We start from the raw sequence: 22,127 nt of genomic DNA, 5'->3' as shown, positions 1-22,127 counted from the left end.
ACTTGGCATCTGGCTGCCTCTCATCTCTCCAACACCCAAATGTGGGAGGGCCCAGGGTTCCTCCCTGGACCCCTTCAAACTGTCACACTTATCCCCACGGTGATCCAGCTTCACGATGAAAACCCGTTACATGCAGAACGGCCCCCAGCTGCATGTCTCCAGCAGGATGCTGTGATTTACAGATCCGCCCGTCCAACCCGGCCACTTGGGTGTCTCATTTGCCCGACACTCAGATCCTGACCCCTCTCGCCCTCCAGCTGCTCAAGACAAAATCTTTTTTGCTCATACCCCACACTCACTGCATCAGCAATCCTGTTAGCTGTACTTCCAAAATACCTCCAGGGCCTCAGGGCCTTTGCACTGATGCCCTCCCTAGATGCTTCGACTGGGATTTCTACATGGCTCATACCCTCATTTCTTTCAGGTCTTAACTCCTGCGGCCTATCTCAAATTGTCCTTTTGATAATCCTATCTGTGTTGTATGTCTCCATGGCATTTGTCACTCTCAAATACATTGCTCTTCGTCCTTATTTATCTCCCCCATTAGAAAATAAGCTCCACAACGGTAGAGATTCCTGTCTATTTTGTACTCCTAGCTTCTGCTTGCCACAAAGTACGCAAAAAAAAAAAATATATATATATATATATTTTTTTAATTTATTTGAGAGAGAGAGCGCACAAGCGGGGGGGAACAGGAGAGGGATTGGCAGACTCCATGCCGAGCAGGGAGCTCGACGCGGACCCCAAGATCATGACCTGAAACGAAGGCAGGCGCTTAACAGGTGTGACCCACACAGGCGTCCTTATATGTAATTTTTTTAAAAGTAACCTCTACACCCAACATGGGGCTCGAACTCACAGCCCCAAGATCAAGAGCTGCACGCTCTTCTGACTGAGCCAGCCAGGAACCCCTTCAATATATTTTTGCCGTACAAATAAACCCAAAGAATTCGTTGTGAGCTTCGAGAGGCAGGACCCATGTTATAGACGCCGGAAGCCAGAAGGGGGCAGCAAAGAGCCACCCAGTGCAGATGAAAGGTCGGGAGGCATGTACAAGCTGTGTGACCTTCAGCGAGTGTCTTAACCTCTCTGAAACTCACTTTCTTTCCATAAGATTGGTTATTGGGGGAGCTCCCACGTGCTGCCATGGGAAGGCTTTGGGACCGGCACGTCATAAGCGTGATGGAGAGGTCATGTGTCCACAGTGTGTGCAGTCATCCCATTTCCACAGCTGGGGGACAGACAGGACAGTTGCGTAACTATGACGCAGCCTGATGAGGGAATGTCATAAAGCGTTTTAAAAACACTGGAGAATGCTTATGTTTTCAGCGTGTATGTATGTAAATTTATAGAAAGAACAACAGCGAGATGAAAAGTTAATAAGCTTGGGGAAAAATCTGGAAGAAATGTTATCATCCTAAAAACAACCAGCCATCTGGGCACAAGATTTCTGTACTTTCCAAATTTCCACCATGGGCACAGATCTGCTTTTCCCTGCAGGTATTTTATGACCTACTAGATTGTTCTGTGGTGGTTACTACACCAGCCCCCTGGGCAGAGGGCTTCTCCTTCCTTCATTACCAGTGCTTCTCTCCAGCATTACCCTGAACAGCCTCCCTTGCTGGGCTGGGTGTTTGTGGCCGTGGGGCCCTCTGGGTTTGGGGAGAGTGCCTTGACTTGGTGGCAGGCTCACCCAGGCCCCCTCCACAGCAAACACGACCGCTGTGCTCTGTGGGGAACGGTGGCCTGTGGCCCCTGGTGCACATCTGCGCCCGAGAGCTGGATGCCCGGGCCTTTGAGGGACGCTGTCCCCAGGCACCTGCCTCCCCGCCCCCACCCCCCCCAGCCCGGCCTCCCTGCTTTAACACAGTTCAAGCCCAGCAAGGCAGCAACAGCCCAATGGCGTGGACCTCTCCTGGGCCTCACTCGGTAGGGCTCCTGAGGTCACGCCTGGATCACCTGGGCCCACGGAAGGTGGGAATGGAGCTCACGCTGGTACGAATGCAGGGCCTGGCCCCACCATGCCTCTGCAGTCCCGAGCGCCATCCAGCCAGCAGCCCCATGCCCTAGAGATCTGGCAAACCACTGGCCCAACCCTTCCCCAACCAGAGGCCCGGAATCCCACCCACCATCCTCTGAGACTCGGTCCAAGTCCATCATTAGCCAGGCGCCTGGCCAATACTCAGCATGAGCAGAAAGGGCTTCTAGACACCAGGGGGGAAACTGAGGCCCTGACAGCAAACGTGAGGTACCCAGTTGGAACAACATGAAAGGAATCTGGGATGGTCTCTTTTGGCCCAGAACAAAGCTGGCTCACGAATGGCCATACTGTCGCCCTACTCTGGCCCGGCCCACGATTCTAGGAAGCATTGTGAAAGCCCCAGGTTTAACGACGGATCTACCTTCAAAGCATAATTTTCTTTAGAATTCATTCTCGGACGGTTCTGTTAGGAAAGGCTTCTATGGGAGCCTTCGATAAATCACCTAGAAAATCTCAGAGCCATCCTTAACAGGCCTCCCCTTCCAGGGAAACCCCCTTCTTCCCAAGCCTCACACCCCTGCACCATCCCCCCACACCCTCACCTGCCCTCCCACCCTGTACCACCCACTGACCAGGCCTTCCCCAGTCACTGGTCTGCATGTTCAAACCCTCTGCAGTATGGACGTGGCTACACGGGTGCACTTCTTAGAAGGTTCCAGGCCCTGCGGAAGCCTCAACGGGGAGGAGCAAGGGGCATCTCTCCAACCAGCTGCATGGACGGTTGTCCATGGATGTCTTATAGGTACCAACGTGGACACATGACATTCAAGACCTGGTGGGCCCCCTGCCCCTCACTCCTTGGCACTATGAAGCCTTCTGGAACCTGGACACGAGCCCAGGGAAAAGGGGAGGAAAATGTGCCCAGGAAAAGGCCTATGTCTTTGCTGTGACATGCCACACCCTCCAGGCCATGCTGGTTTCACCCCTCCCCCTGCCCCAGCCACGGCCCCCCATGGCCCCTGCGTCTGTGCCTTCACTTAGGATGGGCCCTGCACCAGTACTACACACTGTTCTGCTCCTCTCCGAGGCCTGGCTCAATGCCGCCTCCTCCAGGAAGCCTTCCCAAGCCCCAGGAATAACCACCGCTGCCCCTACTGGCTGAGCACGTCCCATCACAGCCGGTCCAGGGCTGAAGGATTCACAAATGTCTCACTCAAGCATCAGGATGAAGCCCCCCCAGGACAGCCGGGGGAAAAACAGTCCTCCACAGCCTACCTGTCACTGCCCATCGTTTATCCAATTCCGATCACCTAAGGAGGCAGGTATGCCTTTCTCCATCATACAGATGAGCAGAGGCTTGGGGATGTGAAATAATGAGCCCAGAGTCACATGGGTAGTAAGGGGGGTGCGGGGATTTGAACCCAGGTCTGTTTGAGCTCCAGCCTGTGCCTTCCCACGGCCCATGTGCTGTCACCAACTCACAACCCAAATCAGATTATCTGCCACCCCTCCACATGCCCAGGGCACCTGCGTCTGGCTCAGCCCACCTTCCTCCAGACTATGGCACCTGCTAACGTCCCACCTTCCCCGACACCTGAGCCCCCGCTCCAATTCACCTGGGGACCCCAGGAGCTGGCCTGCGTCAGGCTTTTGTGATTGTCTGATGGAGGGTTTGGGGACAGGCTGTGACCTCTAGTGAACTCTCGGAGGCCCCTGTGAGCCTGGACACCTTCCCAGCGCAGCGTGACGAGTGGCATAAGTTAAGCATGGAGCCGGCTGGCCATCCCGTGTGTCCTGGCCCCTCCAGGGTGCCACCCAGCCCGCGATGCCAATGCCTGGAAAGGCAGTGGCAGGTCCATCCTGAAGACTGGGCCAAGGGCTACTTTCCCATCGCCTCTTCCAGGCAGCCTGCCACCTTCTTCCGCACCACGTGAGCAAAGAAAGCATTCCAAGGGCTCTCTCTGTGCACAGAGGAGCCAAAGCACAGGCCGAGGGGTGGGTGGATAACAGACTGGCCCAGGGACGTCAAGAAGCCGCTCTAACAGCCAATGGGCTACCGAGCTCCGGGCTGGAGGGCAAGCCCTTGTTAGCGGAAGGCTTGCCGGCGGACCCTCTGCCCTGCAGTGTTGGTCCGCAAAGCCCGACATTCCTCTACTCAGTGGCTGCCCCGAGTTACGTACCACCTGGATCACAGGGCCTCCCTGCAGGGTGCCAGGCAATAGTGCCTCCCCTACAGGTGGCAGGTCACCGATGTTCCCCTGGCCTCCGTTTCCTCCTCCATAAAAAGGAGACAGGAAAAGGTCAGTGTGAAGTGCTGACCCTAGTAGCACAGGTCAGGTGTCCGACCTGATTTCCTTTCCTGCTTTCCAAGTTCGCTGAAGACTGTGCCTGCCCCCTGGGGCAGCTACACGCTCGGGCCCCCACGGGGACCCTTCCTTCTGGAAGGGGGGGCTGGGAGCACACAGACGGCCTAGCTGCGTTTCTGCGCTCCCCCTGCATCGCCTGGGATGGGGCTGCGGCAAGGCCGTAAGGCTTCCCGTCTCGCTATACACAGGCTCTGGGGTCAACGACTCAGCGTGGGCAGCCCAGAGTGCTCACGAGGTAGTCATGCCGCCCCTGCAGGGACAGGGACAGTCTCTGCTCATTCCGGTTTTTTTAGTCTTTTTTTTGTTTGGTTTTTCTTTTTGTCTCTATGTCCAACGTGGGGCTCCAACTCAGGACCCTGAGATCAAGAGTCACGTGCTCTAGGGACCGAGCCAGCCAGGCGCGCCCTCCTTCAGGGTTTGGGAGGGCCAGGACACAGCCCACGGAGGAGATGGGTGCCGTGGGAGGAGGTCAGGAGAGGCAGCTTACCATCTAAGGCCGAGGAAGCACTTACCCACATCTCACCACCAAGGTCATGGGGCCTTACGCAGAAACCCCTCCCTCTGCAGTTAGGAACCACCAGCTGCCAAGCTCACCCACACACTCAGGTCAACCAGGCCCCTTCATCAGGAGTGGAGGGCAGGGACCCGACCCGGCCCCTCCTTCCTGGACCCTGGCCAGGTGGAGCGCGAGAGTCACCCGTGCCGCCCCCCCGCCCCTTTTTCTCGGCCCGAGGTTCCACCGTGACCTCCTCCCACCTGGGGCCGGTGCCCAGTGGAGGTGGGAGAACAGAAGGGCAGGGCCTGGCGTCCCACAGCAAGCTGGGCTCTGGCCTCGGCCCCCAGCACTGCGGCTGGCCTCCCATGCCAAGCGGCCCCCCCACAGCCAGTGCTTCTTACCAGGCTTTGGGATGAGTCCTTGAAAAGGCCTGGAAGAGAAACAGAAATGGGAGTATCAGAGGGGGGACCTGGGAGCTCTTCGGAAATGTCTGGGGGCCCACCCCACACTGGCTGCCTCAGAACGGCCTTTTAACGACCTGTCCGGGATTCAGTGCTCGGGCCGGACACGGTGACGATGTGGCAGTGTGCCGTGCGGGAGCGTGACCAAGGCCTCCTGCTGGCTCTGACCTGGGTGGCTCTGACCTGGCTGGCTTTGTGACCCCAGGCAAATCACCTGTCTCCATGTCCTCCCCTCTTAAGTGGGCTGACCGCCTCTCCCAGGGGCTGGGAGGGCAGTGAGTGGGTGCTGCAGGGGTTAGGAGGTGACAGGAAGGCCACCCCTCTGCTGTGGTGGCTGACGTGGGGTTCCCAGCACCCTGCCTGGCCTGCAGTCACCTTCTGCACCCCCACCCCCGACCCAGGATGGCACTGGACAGAACAAGGCAGGACCAGATCAAAGGAAAGGTCAAGGGCAACCGCCCAGGCTGGTCTGGCCTCCTCACCCTTCCCCTGAGTACCTGGTGACCGTGAACTTGATCTTGTCAGCCACGGCAAGGATCCTCTCCAGGTTCTGAGAGCCAAAGGTGCAGGGCTTTCGGAACGGGATTCCCGGGGGGAGCCCCTCAATGATCACCGAGCCGGGGTTGCTCTTGATCCGCTTGTAGGGGACCTGGACGGGGTACTTGATGCCCAGGGCTTCTCCTATGGCAGAGGGACAGGGGACGGGTTGTCAGGAGCCAGAGCAGGCGGTGAAACGTGACGGCAAGGCGTGCGCGTGGGGGCTACGCGGCCTGGCGTGTAGCTCCCATGGGAAGGCACAATCGGGGGGGGGCTGGGAGTCAGGGAGTGGGTTGTGCAGGGGTAGCGAGTGTGTCCAGGCAGGGCTGAGGAACGGGCAGGCACACGGGGCTTCAGCTGCAGGGGGAGAGGGCAGATGGCCTGAGAATCTGCAGCCCGCGTGGAAGATGGGACCTGTGGGCGTGGCTGGCCCTTCCCTACAATGCCTGACCCTCCAGCAGCACCCCGGGCTCCGCCTCATCGTGGTTCGGGACCCGCCCAGCCCGAGGGCAGACTGCACTTGGGGTCCCTCCTGGACAGAGGGAAGGAGCTCACTGCGACCCCTCCAAGAGGCTCACTGAGAAAGTCATGCCCTGTGTTGCGGGGGGTCGCTTTACAAAGACACGATGCAGGAATCCTTGAACACCTCAGTGCGAGGAGGAGCAGCTGAGTCTTCTCTGTGCAAGAAACTGATTTTTATCTCAAGGACACTAGGACTGGGGTAACTGGACTCATTTCCCTTTTCGCTCTGGCTCCCAGGAAACTCAGAGCCTGATTTGTCATCTGCATCCCCCACACAGAATCTCGGTGGTTTCCCAGGACCCCTGGCTTCCAGCCATTGTTTCAGCCTGTTTTTGTGCTTTTTTTCATTAAGATATAATTTCCATACCATAAAGTTGACCCTTTTAAAGTGTATAATCCAGGGGTTTTTTGTATATACATGAGATTGTGAAATTCTCACCACGAGCTAGTTCCAGGACACGTTCATCACTCTGGGAAGAACCCCTGGAACCAGCCGCAGTCTTTCCCTGTCCCGCCTCCCGGAGCCCTGGGGACCTCTCATCTACTCTGTCCTGATGGATTTGCAGCCTGTTTTTAATTCTTTATCCTGACTGTGCTGCTGACTAGGTCATATGTGATGGCTAAGAGAGCCTTTTTGAAATGAAAAAAATAGACAGGAAATTTTATACCCATGATCCATCAATGGGAGCACCACTGTCTCCACTTCTCACCTCCCAAATGGCCCTTGCTACAATGACCGATGGCCTCCCTGTTGCCAAATCCCATAGACACCTGCCCTTCTCTTGATAGAGCTTGGCACAGATGACCACGCTCCCCTCCCTGAGGCTCTCTCTTTGATGTCCACGACCCCATACTCTCCTGGTTTCCCCTCTTTCTGGTCATTCTGCTGCTGCCTGGACCTGACCTCTAAAACACCAGGACTCCCTGGCCTTTGGTCTGGGTCCTCTTTTTCGCTCCTCTACCCCCATGGCCTAAATTTTATACCCAATCCAGACACTTCTCCTGAACAGTAGACTAGACCATCTCTACTCAGCCCTCAAACTCAACACATCCAAGATGGCACCCATCCTCTCCCCCTCAAGCTTCCCCTCCTTGGTGAGATGCTGTCCCTTCTCTCCAGCTGACAGTTTGGGTGTCCGCCTGTCTCCAGGCCCATGTGCTCCACCCCCTGCCTCTCTCTTGTCACACTGATAGGTCCCTATCACCCAGTGAGCCTGGGGGGTTTCCTGCCACAGGGACTGGGTGAGGAATGGACATGGGACTCAGTGGGGCCCAACGAGAAAAAGGGGAGGGCTCAGGAATTCTAAGAAAGAAACCCTCGCTGTCTGGAGAAAGCCTGTGAAAAGAGCCAGCCCTCTCCTTCCTTCCTCAAGGTGTAGGTGGGATATCTCAACTGCTGTGGCCATTTTGCCAGCAAGGGGGAAGCCAGCCCGAGACTGACGCCAACATGGTGGAAAGACACCGAGGTCATCTCTGAACATCTGGATCCAGTTGATCCTGAAGGCTGCCCAACTGCTGGCCTCCCCCAGCTATGAGCTGTGGCCCATTACACTGTCCAGAGACAGCAGCACCAACATTTCTCCCATCCCACAGGCTCCTCTTCACATCATGTCCACACACCCTCACGGAGGACTAGGGCCTGTTGTCCCCTCCCCTTGAACATGGGCGGGACATCATAATTACCTCGACCAACAGAGTATGAGGCGATGACTTCCACCCGGCTGGCAAATCCAGCCACCTTGGGGTCGCGATGCCAGAAAGTCCACGTACGGAGATGGCACAGAAACGGGGACAGAGGCCCGAGGGGCTCAGCTGTTCCAGCACCAGCTGTTTCCCCAGCCCAGGGGTCACACATGGGAGCGAGAAGCTGTCGAGGTGATGCCGGCTTCAGCCACCTTCTGACTATAACCCCAGGACAGACTCCAGAGAGCCGCCCCTGAGCCGCTCCCGGCCTCCTGACTCACGGACATCAGGAGGAAGAATAACGGCTATTGTTACCGTAGGCCGCTCAGTTCGCGGTGATCTGGTCTGTGGTCATAGGAACGGAGTGGGGAGCCAACCAACACCCCTGGTTGGTGAAGCCAGTGTGTTTGTTTTTGTGACTTGGGGCCATAAAGCACGGTGGCTGCATGGACTGGTTTGTTCCTCAAGCCAGACTTGACGGGCTGCCTCGCCCTCCCTTCGCCTCTCTGCTCCCCACCAACTCCACCTTTGTAGCTCGCCTCCATTCCATCCGCCTTCCTCCAGCCTCCCTGCCAGGGCCTGGCCAGCCTGTCATTGCTCCAGCTCCGAGCCGGTCGCCTGGCACTGCCCTCTCACGCCCGTTCATCTTCCTCGTGGGCGACAGCCAGGAAGATACTTGAAAACTACAGAGTGCCTTCTGCCACTTGAGTCCTCCCAACAAAACGCAGAACCGAGGCCATGGTTCCTTCGAGGGCCCTAGGTGACGGGGTCTGTGTGCCAGCCACCTCTACAGGGCCCCTTGCCTCCAGCCCCCATTTCCCCACTTCAGCTTGCTGTCCCTTCCTAGGACAAGCCTCAGGGCCTTTGCACATGCTATTCCCTCAGCTGGCCTGCCCTTCCTTCTCTGCGACATGAAGTCCTTACCCACCCTTCAGTTCTTTCTTTAAAGAGGCCTCCCTGGCTCCCAATCTAAGTCTCTCTTGAGCACCTTGCTTTTTCCTGTGAAATCACGGACCAGGCCCCCGTCGTTATTAGATTTGGTATAGTTACTGAATGTCTGTCTTATCTCACTGGTCTACAGGACCCAAGAGGGCAGGGTCTCTGTTTCCTTCACCGCTTTATCCTCGGAGTCTAGCACATAGTAGGTGCTCAAGAAATGTCTGTGAGTGAGTGAATGGTTTTTCCAGAAATGACCATAGCAACGGGTAGGAAGCTCCTGCCTCTCTTCCCATGGCGGCCGGGCTGTCCTCCCGCCTGGACACCCAGGGGCTCACCGTATTTCTTATTGAACAGATCCTGGACTTGCTCCCTCAGCGTGTTGGCGATGTCGATGCGTGACAGTCGAGCGTCATAATTTTCTGCAAAGTAAAAAACAATTATGGATTGGGGCTGTTAAATTAAAAGGCACTTGGGGACTTTTAAGGAATATGATTTTCTAATGATGGGGAGCTCCTTCTCTGGCAATTAGCAGATCTTCAGAGCGGGCCCCTCAGAGTCCTCCAGAAGGAACATCTAGACAGAGATGTGTGTTTTTCTGGACGCACACGGTTGTGACAACAGCCGTGAGTGGGAAATTAAGTTAATTGTTGACATTTGAAAACCACCAAAGCAGTAAATAAGCTCAGGAGGTGAGAGGCTCCATGAGGGGGAGCAGGTTCTGGGGCCTGGGGGGCTAGGAATAGGGGCTTTGGGCGGGCTGGTGGGGAGGGTCACCCCTGGTCACTCCCTCAGCTGGGGGCGTCGGTGAAGGAGTCCATGTGCCAGCCCATGCTATGGGGACCCCGGATGGGCCCCTGGCCTCAAGAGATTGCAGCCTGGCACTGCCTGGGGAGAGAGAAAGGTGAGGGAGGGAGGGAGTGGACCTTTGGGTGGCTGGGGGGTGTGGTGAGGACCCCCATCTGCGGTGGGGTTGCCTATGAGGAGCCACGGGTGGGCTGAGAGCCGTGAGGACCCCTCATCGCAGCCAATTCTGGCCACTCGGGAGGGAGCGAGAGAGACAGACAGGGCAGGGAGCAGCCGCCCCTCCGGGATCTGGGTCCTATCTCTGGTGCCCCACTCCCTGCACTGGCCCTACCTGCCATGGGTCTCGCTGACCTCTCTCCTCAGAGCCACAGGGACCAGCCAGGGGCTACCTGGGGAACAACCCGGCCTCGGGGACTCATGGCCACACCCTGGAGCTGTCCCCACACGCACATGGACTTCCTGCTTCTGTCTCTCCCGCCTGCCAACCTGCCTGCATTGGTTCAAGCTTCTCCTACCTTCCATCCATCTTTCTCCCTGCTCACTGCCTCTTGGCCCTTCTTGGCCCAGCCTCGGTTCTCGGGGACATCGCCCTCCTTTGGCTTCAGGCATAGAGAGGACAGCTGACTGCCTGGTACGGAGCAGACAGTGGGCCGGCTCCTGCCCCCCACACCTTTACAGAGCCTCTTCTTTCTGCCCCAGCTGCCAGCCTGCCTCACTCAGACCCCCAGGCCCTGACGTTGGGGGCCAGCCCCTCCCACCCATAGCCTGGCCCTCCAGACCCAAGCCAGGTTGAGGTCATGGCCCTGGAACAGCTGACCCCATTCTGAGCTGCAACCTTACCTTGAAAACCCTGTCTCTTCAGGCTCTCGTCCACAAGAGGGTCCCCGGAATCCCTCTCTGGGGGCGGGGGGGGGGAGAGAAGCCAGGTGATCAGCCAGCTCCTGGGTCCCCAGGACAGAGGTGGTATCTTTGGGGGTGGGGGAACCCAACGGGAAGGGAGGTGGGGGATGCCAGGGGAGGCGGGACCAGGCTAGAAGGATGAGGGACGGGGGCGCAGACCTGGGACCCCTCCCACACCTGGCCGGCGCCTCAGTCTGTGACCCTGCGCGGGGTACCTTGGCTGTCCGTGATGGGCTCTTTGACTCCCTCGGTGAGCAGCTCAGGCCTGGAAAACACCACAACAGGCCATCACTATAGCCTCATTCTGCACCCCCGAGCCTCCGTCTACACAGCTGTGCAACAGGCCCTTCCAGCTCTGGACAGCCCAGGTCTGGGGTCTCCGTCCCTCCCCCCAACCCCACAAGCCCCCGCACCTGTCCTGTGGACCCACGCCTGAGATTGGGGGGGCGCTGTGCTGGGCTCTGAGGATCCAGCCCAGAGGGAGGCCGGCCCGACCCAGACCAAGTGGAGTGACACCGTCACTTGGTTCTGGGATGCTTCCCAAGGGGCCGGTTTGAAGTGCAGAAAAGCAGCCGGGGCTGACCGTGTGGCTAGATCTCGGAGGGGCAGGGAAGGTCCGGGGGCTTCTGGGGGACACCTGAGAGCTGCCATGTCACTCAGAGTCGGGGCCCCGGGGACAAAGCCCCGCTTTGCACTCACGTCTGTACGTCTAGACCCCACAAAGCCCTTCCCAGATGTCGCGGAGCCCCCTCTCGACATGCTGGAGGCAAGGACTGTTTCCACCGCCCCATTTACAGGATGAGGAGACAGGCATTGAGAAGGTGAGTAAGATGCCCGAGGCCACGCAGTGGGAAGGGCCAGGGGTCCATCAGGGCCCCCGTCCCTCACCCGGCCGCCTCTCCCGCTGAGAGACCTCCCATCTGACAGGGCAGCCCAAGCACGTTAGCCTGGGAGCCGGGAGCCCCGCTCCCCTCCTGACTCTCACAGGAGACAGTGGGGAGGCCAATCTACTTTCTGGGTCTCAGTTTCCCCACAAGGAGAAGGAGGAGAGGTAGTGGGGGGGGGTTCTACATACAATCTGAGGACTTTTCAGCTCCTGAGGCTGTGCTCCAGGCCGGGGCTGTACCTCCTCCCTCCTCACTCAGGCCCTGTGAGCCCAGCTCTGGGCAGATACCCAGGAGCCCGCCACCAGAAGAGGCACCAAATCCTCATCCACTGGCCGCCTGACCTGGGGGGGGGAGGTGCCCTGAGTGTCTGGCCTTTGGGCTCCCTTCTATGCCAGGTTTCCTATGTGCCACTGCTTGGCTACCCCTGTGACGGGGAGCTCATTACCTCTCCCGGCAGCCTCATCTACGGACCCAGCCTCACACCGAACCCTGGTCCAGCACCCAGAACACCCTTCAGGAGATTTGAAGGAGTGGTTCCACTACCTGTCCTACTCCATCATCCCGTTAGCCTTCCCCTGGCCAGCCTGACCTCCCCAACGCCCTCGGCCTGCCACAGACTCCAGACCCTCTTCGAGCAGACAAACCTGCTCTAGCTGGACAATTCTGCAGTGAAAACAGGGCATCTGGAGTCCGTGTTCCGTAATAAAGAGTTTGGTCTTTGTCTCCGGGTCCTGGGAGGTAACCTCTCATCTCTGGTATTTCTCGAGGGACAGGAATATCTGAGTTATTATTTCTGGTGACACCGTGGGATCACACCTAAGTTTATGCTAACGAGATGACTCACGATTCTGGAAGATGGACCCTGGGATCAGAGGACTGGGGCTTCAAGCCACCTAATATCCCTGATTTCTAGGGAGGGGAGGGGGCCGCAGACAGAGTTCGATCACATAGCCAATGACCCAATCAAGGATGAATCCCAATAGAAATCGTGAACACGGAAGCTCGGTGGCGGAGGGTAACACGTCCTGATATCATGGGGACCTTGACCTTCGTGTCCCTTTATTTGGCTGGTTTTGATTAGTATCCTCAATATAAATCTGTAATTGTAATACAGCGCTTTTCTGAGTTCTGTGAGGTGTTCCAGCTAATTACTGAGCCCTGGGGAGTCATGGGAGCCTCAGATTCTGAGCTAGTTGCACAAAAGTATAGGTGGCCTAGGGACCCCTGAACTTGCAGCTGGGGTCTGCTAATGCCAGTGGTCGGGATCGGAACACACTATAGCACTACACGACCCAGAACCTTCCACCCTGACTTCCTTGAGTAGCAGTCTCCGGTCTGTGTGAATCCACCCATGATTTTCCACTTCCAAAGGGCTTCTTAACTTTGGAGAATTGGATGAAAAACAAGGACCCTCTCCCCAGAAGAACGCATAAAAGGATATGAAAATTTCACATGCAAGTTCAAGGATCAGGGTAAAGAATGCTTTCCGACCAAAGGTTTAGAAAGTTTAATTGGATTTTGTGCCACCTGTAACTGGAAGTGGTTGTCCGGAGTAGTGTTTAGAAGGGTGTGGTGGAGGTCAGGGGCAGGCAGGAAGAGTGACAATCAGTAAGCGAGGTCTCCTGCAGGTGGCTTCTCCTGTGTAAACACACAGCTGACCTTTGAACAACACGGGTTCAAACTGCGCGAGTCCACTTATATGCACATTTTCTTTGATACGGTACTGTAAATGCATTTTCTTTATATTTTCTTTTCACATTTTCTTTTTTCTAGCTTACTTTATTGTAATAATGCAGTATATTATATATATAAGATATCAAATACGTGTTAATCGACGCTTTATGTTATTGGTAAGGCTTTTGGTCAACAATAGGCTATCAGTAGTTAGGTTTTTTTTTGTCTTTTTTGAAGATTTATTTATTTTGGGGAGGGGAGGGGCAGAGGGAGAGAGAATCTCAAGCAGATGCGCCATTCAGCGTGGAGCCCGACGCGGGTCTCGATCCCAGGACCCTGAGATCACGACCTGAACTAAAGGCAGACGCTTAACCAACTGAGCCACCCAGGCGCCCCTAATCTGCTAACAGCGGACACACAACATTACATTTGTTTCAGGTCTAAGTAGCTAGGTTTTTGGGGAGTCAAAAGTTATACGTGAATTTTCAAGTGCACAGGGGCTCAGGAGGCGGGGTTGACACTCAACCCCCATATTGTTCAAAGGTCAACTCTATTTTTTTTTTAAAGATTTTATTTATTTATTTGACAGAGATCGAGAGCGCGAGAGAGGGAACACAAGCAGGGGGAGTGGGAGAGGGAGAAGCAGGCCTCCCGCTGAGCAAGGAGCCCGATGTGGGGCTCGATCCAGGGTCCTGGGATCACGCCCTGAGCCGAAGGCAGACGCTTAATGACTAAGCCACCCAGGCGCCCCTCAACTCTCTATTTTTATGGGCTGAACTGTGTCTCCTTCAAATTTCATATGTTAAAGCCCTGGACACCCTGCCACCGTACCTCAGAATGTGACTATATTTGAAGACGGGGTCTTTAAAGAGGTGGTTAAATTTCAATGAGGACATCAGGGGGGCCCTCATCCCCTGCCCAGTGCCCTTATGAGAAGAGGAGATTAGGTCACATGGAAAGAGAACCAGGGATGGGTGCACATGGAGAAAATGCCACCTGGAGGCACGGTGAAAGGGAGTGACCTGGGGAGAAACCAAACCTGCCAGCACCTTGACCTTGGACTTCCAGCCTCCAGAATGGTGAGAAATAAATTTCTGTTGTGTAAGCTGCCCCCCTTCTGCGATGTTTTGTTACGGGAGCCCCAGCAGACCAATATGCATGTGTACATATATAAAGAAGATAAATACGTATGCTCTGAGATGGAACTTACATGCCACAAAATTCACTTTCAAAGTACGCCCATCCGTGGTTTTTAGTATGTTCACGAAATTGTTGATACAGCTGTACTTCTACCTGATTCCAGAACATTTACATCACCCCCCAAAGGCACTCTTCTCTAAAGTAAGATCATCGACAAGTGGTTCTTTTATGCTTAATATTCCCAACGCTATTTTCTGCTGATTTTTATTTTTTTTAATTTTATTTTTTCTGCTGATTTTTAAAATGAGAAATAACAAAAGCAATATACCAAGGGCTCAATCGCTCAGAATCACCCAGCGAGGCCTTCGCTCCACCACCCCCAAGTGCTGCACCCGGCAAAGCTCATCGCGCTCTCCTACGTGAGTCCTATTCTTCGCTTCGCTTTCAGGAAACTGGAATCCGGTAAACTTACTTTTTAAAACAGGTATATTTTTAAAGACATGAAATCCTCATCCAGGCAACCACATGAATGAACCTCAAAAGCTAAGTGAAAGGAGCCAACTCAAAAGGCCGCAACCGAAACACTGCAGGTGTCGGATGTTCTGGAAAAGGCAAGACGACGACAGAAGACGGATCGGCGGTCGCCAAGGGCTAGGGTGGCCCACAAAGGGACACAAGGGAAGGTTTTGGGGTGATAGGACTGTCCTGTACCTTGACGGTGGTGGTGGTTATGTGACGTCCGAGCTTGTCAAAGCTCAAAGGGGTATACACCTAAAACCAGTGAATTTTCCTGAATGTCATTAAACTCCAATAAACCTGATGTTAGAAAAAAAACAAACCCATCTTGATCGAGTACTTAGAGTGTGCCAGGCCCTTTGCTGAGCCTCGACCCCCACTGCCACTCCGGGAAGCGGTACGGTGCACCCCGCTTAGCACCCACGAGCGAGCTGCCCAAGGTCACAGGGAGGAGCAGAAGGTCCGGACTCGGACCTAGGAGACGTCCTCTCAAGTCTGCCCGAGAGCCACCGGGCTGACCTGCCTCCCTCTCTGAGTATAAAGCGGCATGAACAAAAGCTTGGGAGCACAGGAGAGACAAGCTGTGTCTGCCCTGAACCATTAATGAGAAAGGTCAGCTCGTGAGGATGGGCGGTGAACGTGGCTCCTCCCACTGAGCCGCCCGGTTCTCGGTTTGGAGGATGGATGTGGCAGGCAGTGCATGTGGCATGTCCCTCCTGAATCTGGATGCTCAGGGCATTCAGCTCCTGAAGTCCTGTCCCCACTTCGACCTCTGCCCCGAGGAGGGGGTGAGTCCCGTTATCCACCCGCCATCCCCACCCCCTGCTGGAAGGCCCCCACGCACCGCAAACACAACATACGTCAGACCCCACTCCAGACCCGCACCCCTCCATCTCAGAGAACGGCATCACCACCGCCCCAGGTGATCAGCCTCAACCCGGAGCCGTTCAGACCCCCTTTCTCGCACACCCCACATCCAACGTATCAGCAAATTCTGACAACCCATCTTCAGAATACTGCCTGAATGCGACTTCTCACCAAGCCGCCACTTTGTCCCTGGGGCCAGAGCAAAGCCTCCTCGCTGGTCATTGCTTCTGCCCCTGCCCACAGGGTCCCTTCTACCTCATAGTTGGAGAACAGCAGCAACAAAAGACCAGATTGTGGTCTGGTCCAAAACTCTTTAAGCCAAGACAAGACCCTGCATGATCTGGCCCCTCCTCCCTGCCACCCTTCCCTCACTCACTGTGCACAGCCACACCAGCGTGTCACTGGTCTTCAAACACACAAGCATGCCCCTGCCCCAGGGCCTTTTCATCTGCTCCTCCCTCTACCCAAATGCTCTCTCACCAGATATCGGCATGTCTTCTTCCTTAGATAGGTTCCTCATGCCCCTCTCTGTCCCCAGATCCTGGGTTCTAGCCTTTATCTCTAGCTGACGTTATATGGTAGTTTTAGTCAACGAGACTGGCCAACTTGAGGGCAGACTGCGGCATGGGCTGCTTCCCACAGCCTGACACGCAGTTGGCACTGAAGGTGTATTTGCTGAAGGGAGGAACCACATGTTGCCTTATTTGTGTCTCTTGGAGCACCCCCCGTCCTTGTTCCTCCTGGTGCAAACCAGGCTCCCGTGGGAGAGCGCCCTGCCCCACGCCCCATCACCCCTCATGAAAAATGCCATGAATCTCCCAATTTGGGGGCCATCTACTCCCCCAAGGGGGCAAACCCTTAGGATTCTCCTCTCACTTGCCACTTTGAAGCAAACCAAGGCTACAATGACATGACATAACAGTATCACACAGCAGCAGCAACAAACAGGTCACCCCCATCAGACCCCCCTCCCCGCCTTAAATCAACAGCTGCTTCCACCTTTTCCACGGGGCCTTTATGTCTGAGCTGGGCACACGGGCTGGATATGCGGAGCTCCACTGGGCTCTTGAAGACAAAAATGAGAGGCCCAGGGAAACAGAAAGGACACGCCACCGCCGTATTTTCCAATCCTGGGATAATGGGCCACTGTCCTCAGCAGCACCCTGCTGCCCTGGGCCCAGGACACCAACACACGCCCAGAGAATCCTCAGAACGGTCAGGAGAGGAGGCCGGCAGGCAGACTCCCATTCCACGTGGAGGCAAACTGGTCCAGCAGGCCTGGGCAGGGTCCGGGCAACCTCCCGCCTGCCCAACTCTGGCCAAACCCTATCTAACACCTCACTGTTTCAAAACAAAAAGCCTGCCCCGATCTCAGACGAAGACGGCACGCTGGCCCTACTCCCAGGCGCCACGGCCAGCCTGGAGGGGCCCCTGTGGACGCGGCCAGGCCTTACCTCTTGATGACAAACTGGATGCTATTGCTGGCTTCCAAGATCTTCCGGAGCTTGGCGATCCCGAAGCAGTTGGGCCTGCGGAGGGAGATGCCTTCAGGCAGCCCCACCACAAACAGCTCCTCTGGGTACATCAGGAACTTGGAGTAGGGCACCTTGACGGGCTCCGAGATGCCAATGGCCTTGGCTGCAGAGACATGGCTGCTGTAGGGCCACCCAGGGCTAGGGGGCTGTGAGCCCTGGTGCTAGCCTCCCATGTCTGTGCGGGGTGGGGGGCGGGGGTGAAGGTGCCAGCGTGCTCTGCAGAGTCAGTGCTTAGTGGACCCCCAACCCTCCTGAGGGGTAGGTACCGTAACCCCAGTCTGCAGGGAACAGACCAGGAGCTCAGAGGGGGACAGGACTCAGGTAGCGGAGCCCCAGGGCTGGGGGTGCGAACCCGAGTCAGTGGGACCCCGAAACCCTCGCACCCAGGCAGTGCACAAGAAACCACTGATGGCTGGTGAGACCTGATGTTGTCCCTGGGCTGCCAGAAAGAACTTCCAGAGAGCCCCCCTGCCACCATCCATAACCCCCACACTCCAGGTGGTCCAACACCACGCCTTGGGAATGGGACAGGTCCGAGGCCCAGGCCAGGCACTGCCACTCACACTCAGACAAGCCACATCATTTCCCCAGGCCTCCTGTCTCCTCGTCTGTCAAACGGTACGAGAACATGCGCTTTGTGAGGTGGGAGAACTTGCGTGAAGCCCCTGGCCAGTGCCTGGCAAACCATCGGGGCCTAATAAAAGAATAGCCTCCCCCGCCCCCCCCGCCCCCATCCTCTTTCCCGGACTCTTGAGTAGGAAAGGTCTTGCTGTGTTCACGTCCTCCCAAGGACCCTGAATGAGGGCATCCGTGAGGACAGAAGAGCGGCAACGGCAGTGCACAGAACATGGACAGAACAGGCTCTCCAACCTGAGGCTGAGGCCGACCGGGAGCGGGCAGGTGATGGAGAAGGCTGGGGGTTATGCTGCAGAGCGGGGTTTCCCTGGGTGTCCCTGTCCCCTTCCCAGTGGGCCCCGGCCCCTCTGTCTCCTCCCTGCCTTGTCCCAGAGCAGGGAACAGCAGGGGCCCCAAGTCCCTCTGCAAAGAGGGCAGCTGGAGGGAGGGCGAGCTGCCCGGGGCCCCGGCCGGCTCCTGGCTCACCGTATCGCGTATTGAAGAGCAGCTCCACCTGCTTCCGCAGGGGCCGGATCACGTCACCGTGGCTGTCTGGAAGGCAAAAGGCAGCCTGTTGGGCCTCCCCAGAGGCAGCAGCACCCCGCTTCCAGCTCATGTCCCAGCTCTGCCAGCACCAAGAATGACCCTGCACTGGGACCTTGGAATGGGGGGAGGCTGGGGTGGTGGTGGCGGCAGGTAACCTATTTCCTCAGAAATGGCACCCCCAGATGGGTCCACCATTCCTAAACCCAAATGTCTGGTCTAAGGTGTCACCAGGCCTGAATGAAGATTTGGAAGATTCTGCAGCCGAAGACTGCCCACAGATCTTTCTAAGTGTGTGTCACTCTAGACCAGCTCAGGAAGTGGCTTAGCTAGTGGGTGAATGGTAAGCCTGCAAATGGAGTACGCTGCCACCAGGTGGCAGTGGACTTTTCTACCCCCACCCCAGGTCAGGCTGGGTTTAGGGAAATGACCCTTCCCTCCTCGCACACCCACTCACATTCCATTCCAGGGACAGATACTCCCAAGAGGAAACAGACCCATGCCCACTCTGATCTCTCTTCCTGCACTACTCTCACTCGGCAGGAAGGGAATGCGCGGTGTGCCTGAGAATGAACAGGTCTGTTGGACACAAGGCCAATTTTGTGCTTTCCGGCTTCCATACTACTTGCTCAGACTCCAGACTTAAAACCTTTGAGCGAGAAGCAGGGTGTGTGTAAAAACAAAGAGAGAATGCTCTGCATTTCCCTTACCAGAAGGAGCGGCTTGTACCTCTGACCAGGTACCTCCTAGTTCTACAAGACAGGTCTATAATAAACCTCCCCCAACCTTAGGCAGCCCCAGGACTCCCACCTCCAAACGGACTGTTGGGGAGAGATGGGGTGGAGAGAACCAGAGACAAGAGGGAGAGGACGGGCGGGGGAGGAGAGGAGAGATGGGGTGATGGGGTGCAATGTGGGAGGTGGACAGCGCCTCACCTTCTACGGGCCTCTCCTCGGGCCGCGGGTCCTCGCTGGGGCCTTTCTCTGAAAGAGAACAGAGGGTGCCAGGAAGCCACGGGCATCATCTCCAGTGCCCTGTGCTGCAAAGGCCAGGCCAGACAAGGGGGGTGCAGCAGGATGACTCTGGAGCAGAGCACGGCGACTCCCCGGATGGGATCAGGGACCTCGATCCGTACAGGCAGGCACCCCACGCTTGTCTTCACACAAGGAGGCCAAGTTCAGAGCCGGGTGTCCGAGCACATTCAGTACGCACCCTCTGGAGACCGGACCCATGTTGGTAGGTCCTTCTTTCCGTGTGCTAGGTTTTTGTCTAGGCACTAGGACACTTGGGGATAAGACAAAGCTCTGTCCTCCTGCTGTGACGCCAGATCGAACACAGAATGCCAGTCGGCAGGGATGTGAGGAAGAAAGACGGTTGGATAAGGGGGGGGCAAGTGGGCAGCATGGAGCTACCCCAGGGCAGGTGGTCCATGGGGCTCTCTGATGAGATGGCACTGACCTTTGCCTGGAGGCAAGAAGGTATCAAGGGCTGGTCAGTACTTGAAACCACCGGAGGGGGGCTCTAATTTGGGAAGCTCGCTGGTGCTCTGTGTCGCCAGGTGCTTTCACACACAGGACTAAGCCTTCGAGGGCCTGTCTCAGCCCACGACATGCAGCCAAGCCGGGCAGTGGCGGAACAGGAGGAGCCCAGCTCTGCCAGACTCCTGGCCAGCGCCCGTCTGCTCTCCCTCCGGCTCCTGGAGGGAGCACGTGAGGACAAAGGGGACAAAGCACGGTCCCCTGTCCCAGGCGGGATGGTGAGCTGGAAGGAAAGGAGCTGATCCCAGGAGAGCTGCCAAGAGTCAAAACTCGCTCAGGATGGAGGGAAAGGTGAGCCTGCCCCTGGGATCACCGGATAAACCTGAGGCTTGGGGCTCAGCATGGGAAGGCGCTGGAAGGTTCTGGAGGGCTGCACCTATGCTCCGTTGACTTGAAAAGGTTGAGGGCCAGCCCTGGGCCTCAGGCTTCAACCTTCCTCAGGAAAATGGGCTCGCTGCAGGCAGGGGACACTGCGCCTTCCGGACTCCCCCTGAAGGCTTTCCTCTGGCTGCAGCAGCAGCCTCACAAGCTGGGAGAAGCAGCAGAAACGCCTGGAAGCAGCTCTCAGCCAGCAACGCAGGACATCTGGATGATCACTACCCCGGCTCCCTCCTCACCGGGCTGCCGACCTCAGGCGTGTGCTTTACACGGCTCTCGTGGCCGCTGGTTCAGCTGTCCTCAGCACTAATGGGCCTGCACTGTCCCTGTCCCTGTCCCCACCTCCCATCCCACACTGGTGTGCCTGGATCTCCTCCCATGCAAGTAATCAGAGCCTCATCTCAGGGTCAGCTACTGGAAGGTCCTGCAATTCCACTGCATTTTGGCCATTTCCAGGTGAAGGGAGGGGGCAGACAGGGAGAGACGAGTCTGCTGGGAGTAGCAGGGCGACCAGGGAGTTTTCCCAGGCAGGGACCTGTGACAAGGAGTCAGTCCCAGAGGAAGGGAACCGCCCAAGTGTCACACCTGGACCACCAATTAAGGTCACAAGGTGGCTTGGAGGTACGCAAGGAGGAGACCTGGCCAGGGAGTCTGTCCCCGCTGTGAGCTGGCCATGTACCATCGTCCTGGGAGTAGCAACAAGGAGCCAAGGTCCATCTGGAGCCCCGGGCAGGAGAGTCCGCCCCTGCCGTCCCTGGAATCCAGGTATCCTCGGCCTCACTAAGGAGGGGCTTCTGTTGGGCTGGGGCCACTCCTGGGGGCCTGTGACCCGTGTGCTTTGGGGTCCCAAATTCCAAACGTGGGGAACTCGCCGGATTCTTCACCCAGACGTCAGGGGCTGGGCTATTTACCCTGAACGAGCCCCTCGACTGGCTCAGCGTGCCCCCGTTTTCAACTGCAAGTAACTGGTGACACCCTCCAGGAAGGATGAAGATCACGCCAACTATCCCAGCGCTCTAGAGATGTCCAAGGGAGGGAGGGACAATCTGTGCAAAATCGTAGCCACATACACGTGCACATACGCAGAAAAAGGACACAGAAAGGATGCCAAACTACTAGCAGCCCGAGGAGGAGGCAGGGGAGCCCTCCTGTCCAGGTTGCAGAGCCCCACATCATTTATTTTATCATGCATATGTGAGCAGAAAAAGCACACGCACGGACACACAGACACACCCCGTCCTAACGCATGGTGGTCCTGAAGGCCTCAGAATCTTCCTACTTCGTTGGTTTTGAGAGGGGTGCTTGGAAAGGCGCCTCAGACGGGCATTTAGCAAACCTGAGCTCCAGTCCAAGGCTGGGTGCCCCTGGGGAGGTGGACTGGCCGGGCCGGACCTCAGGCTCCCACACTCTGTCACGCCAAAGAGGAGAAGCCAAGCCAATGGAAACAGACCAGGGCCGTATCGGTCCATGGGCGCCCAGCCCCCTGGGGTCCAAACGGAGACAGCTACCCACCATCTTCTCTAACGGCACTGTGACCGCAGCCCGATGCCCTGCGACCTTGTGGCCAGTCCCGTCTGTCAATTCACCCTGAGCCTCAGGTCACCTGAATGCCCCCCCAGTTTCCGTACAGGCTGTTGTCAAGTCTGGTTGCGCCCAGCCCATCCAGAACAGTCTTTCTTTTTTTTTTTTTTTTAAAGATTTTATTTATTTATTTGACAGAGATAGAGACAGCCAGCGAGAGAGGG

At 56.7% G+C, this 22,127-nt stretch overlaps 1 protein-coding gene across 5 annotated transcripts in view; it reads right to left on the bottom strand.

Annotated features, from left to right (window-relative positions):
* GTF2IRD1 (GTF2I repeat domain containing 1) overlaps nucleotides 1-22,127 on the bottom strand; it is a 70,346-nt gene that overhangs the window by 22,409 nt on the left and 25,810 nt on the right. For 4 of the 5 annotated variants that reach the window (XM_019800544.2, XM_034670016.1, XM_011226030.3 and 1 more), the window contains exons 14-21: nucleotides 19,402-19,449; nucleotides 18,410-18,475; nucleotides 17,228-17,411; nucleotides 10,905-10,954; nucleotides 10,630-10,686; nucleotides 9,321-9,404; nucleotides 5,802-5,985; nucleotides 5,245-5,273 (exon numbers count right to left, since the gene is read on the bottom strand). In XM_019800544.2, the coding sequence (XP_019656103.1) occupies nucleotides 5,245-5,273; nucleotides 5,802-5,985; nucleotides 9,321-9,404; nucleotides 10,630-10,686; nucleotides 10,905-10,954; nucleotides 17,228-17,411; nucleotides 18,410-18,475; nucleotides 19,402-19,449 (702 nt within the window). The remainder of the gene's footprint in view (nucleotides 1-5,244; nucleotides 5,274-5,801; nucleotides 5,986-9,320; nucleotides 9,405-10,629; nucleotides 10,687-10,904; nucleotides 10,955-17,227; nucleotides 17,412-18,409; nucleotides 18,476-19,401; nucleotides 19,450-22,127) is intronic. The other variant, XM_034670015.1, reaches the window with a different exon arrangement.

The sequence above is a fragment of the Ailuropoda melanoleuca genome, chromosome 10, assembly GCF_002007445.2.
Source record: "Ailuropoda melanoleuca isolate Jingjing chromosome 10, ASM200744v2, whole genome shotgun sequence".
In the NCBI taxonomy this organism is placed as follows: domain Eukaryota; kingdom Metazoa; phylum Chordata; class Mammalia; order Carnivora; family Ursidae; genus Ailuropoda; species Ailuropoda melanoleuca.
This window is presented reverse-complemented; position numbering and strand designations above follow the sequence as displayed.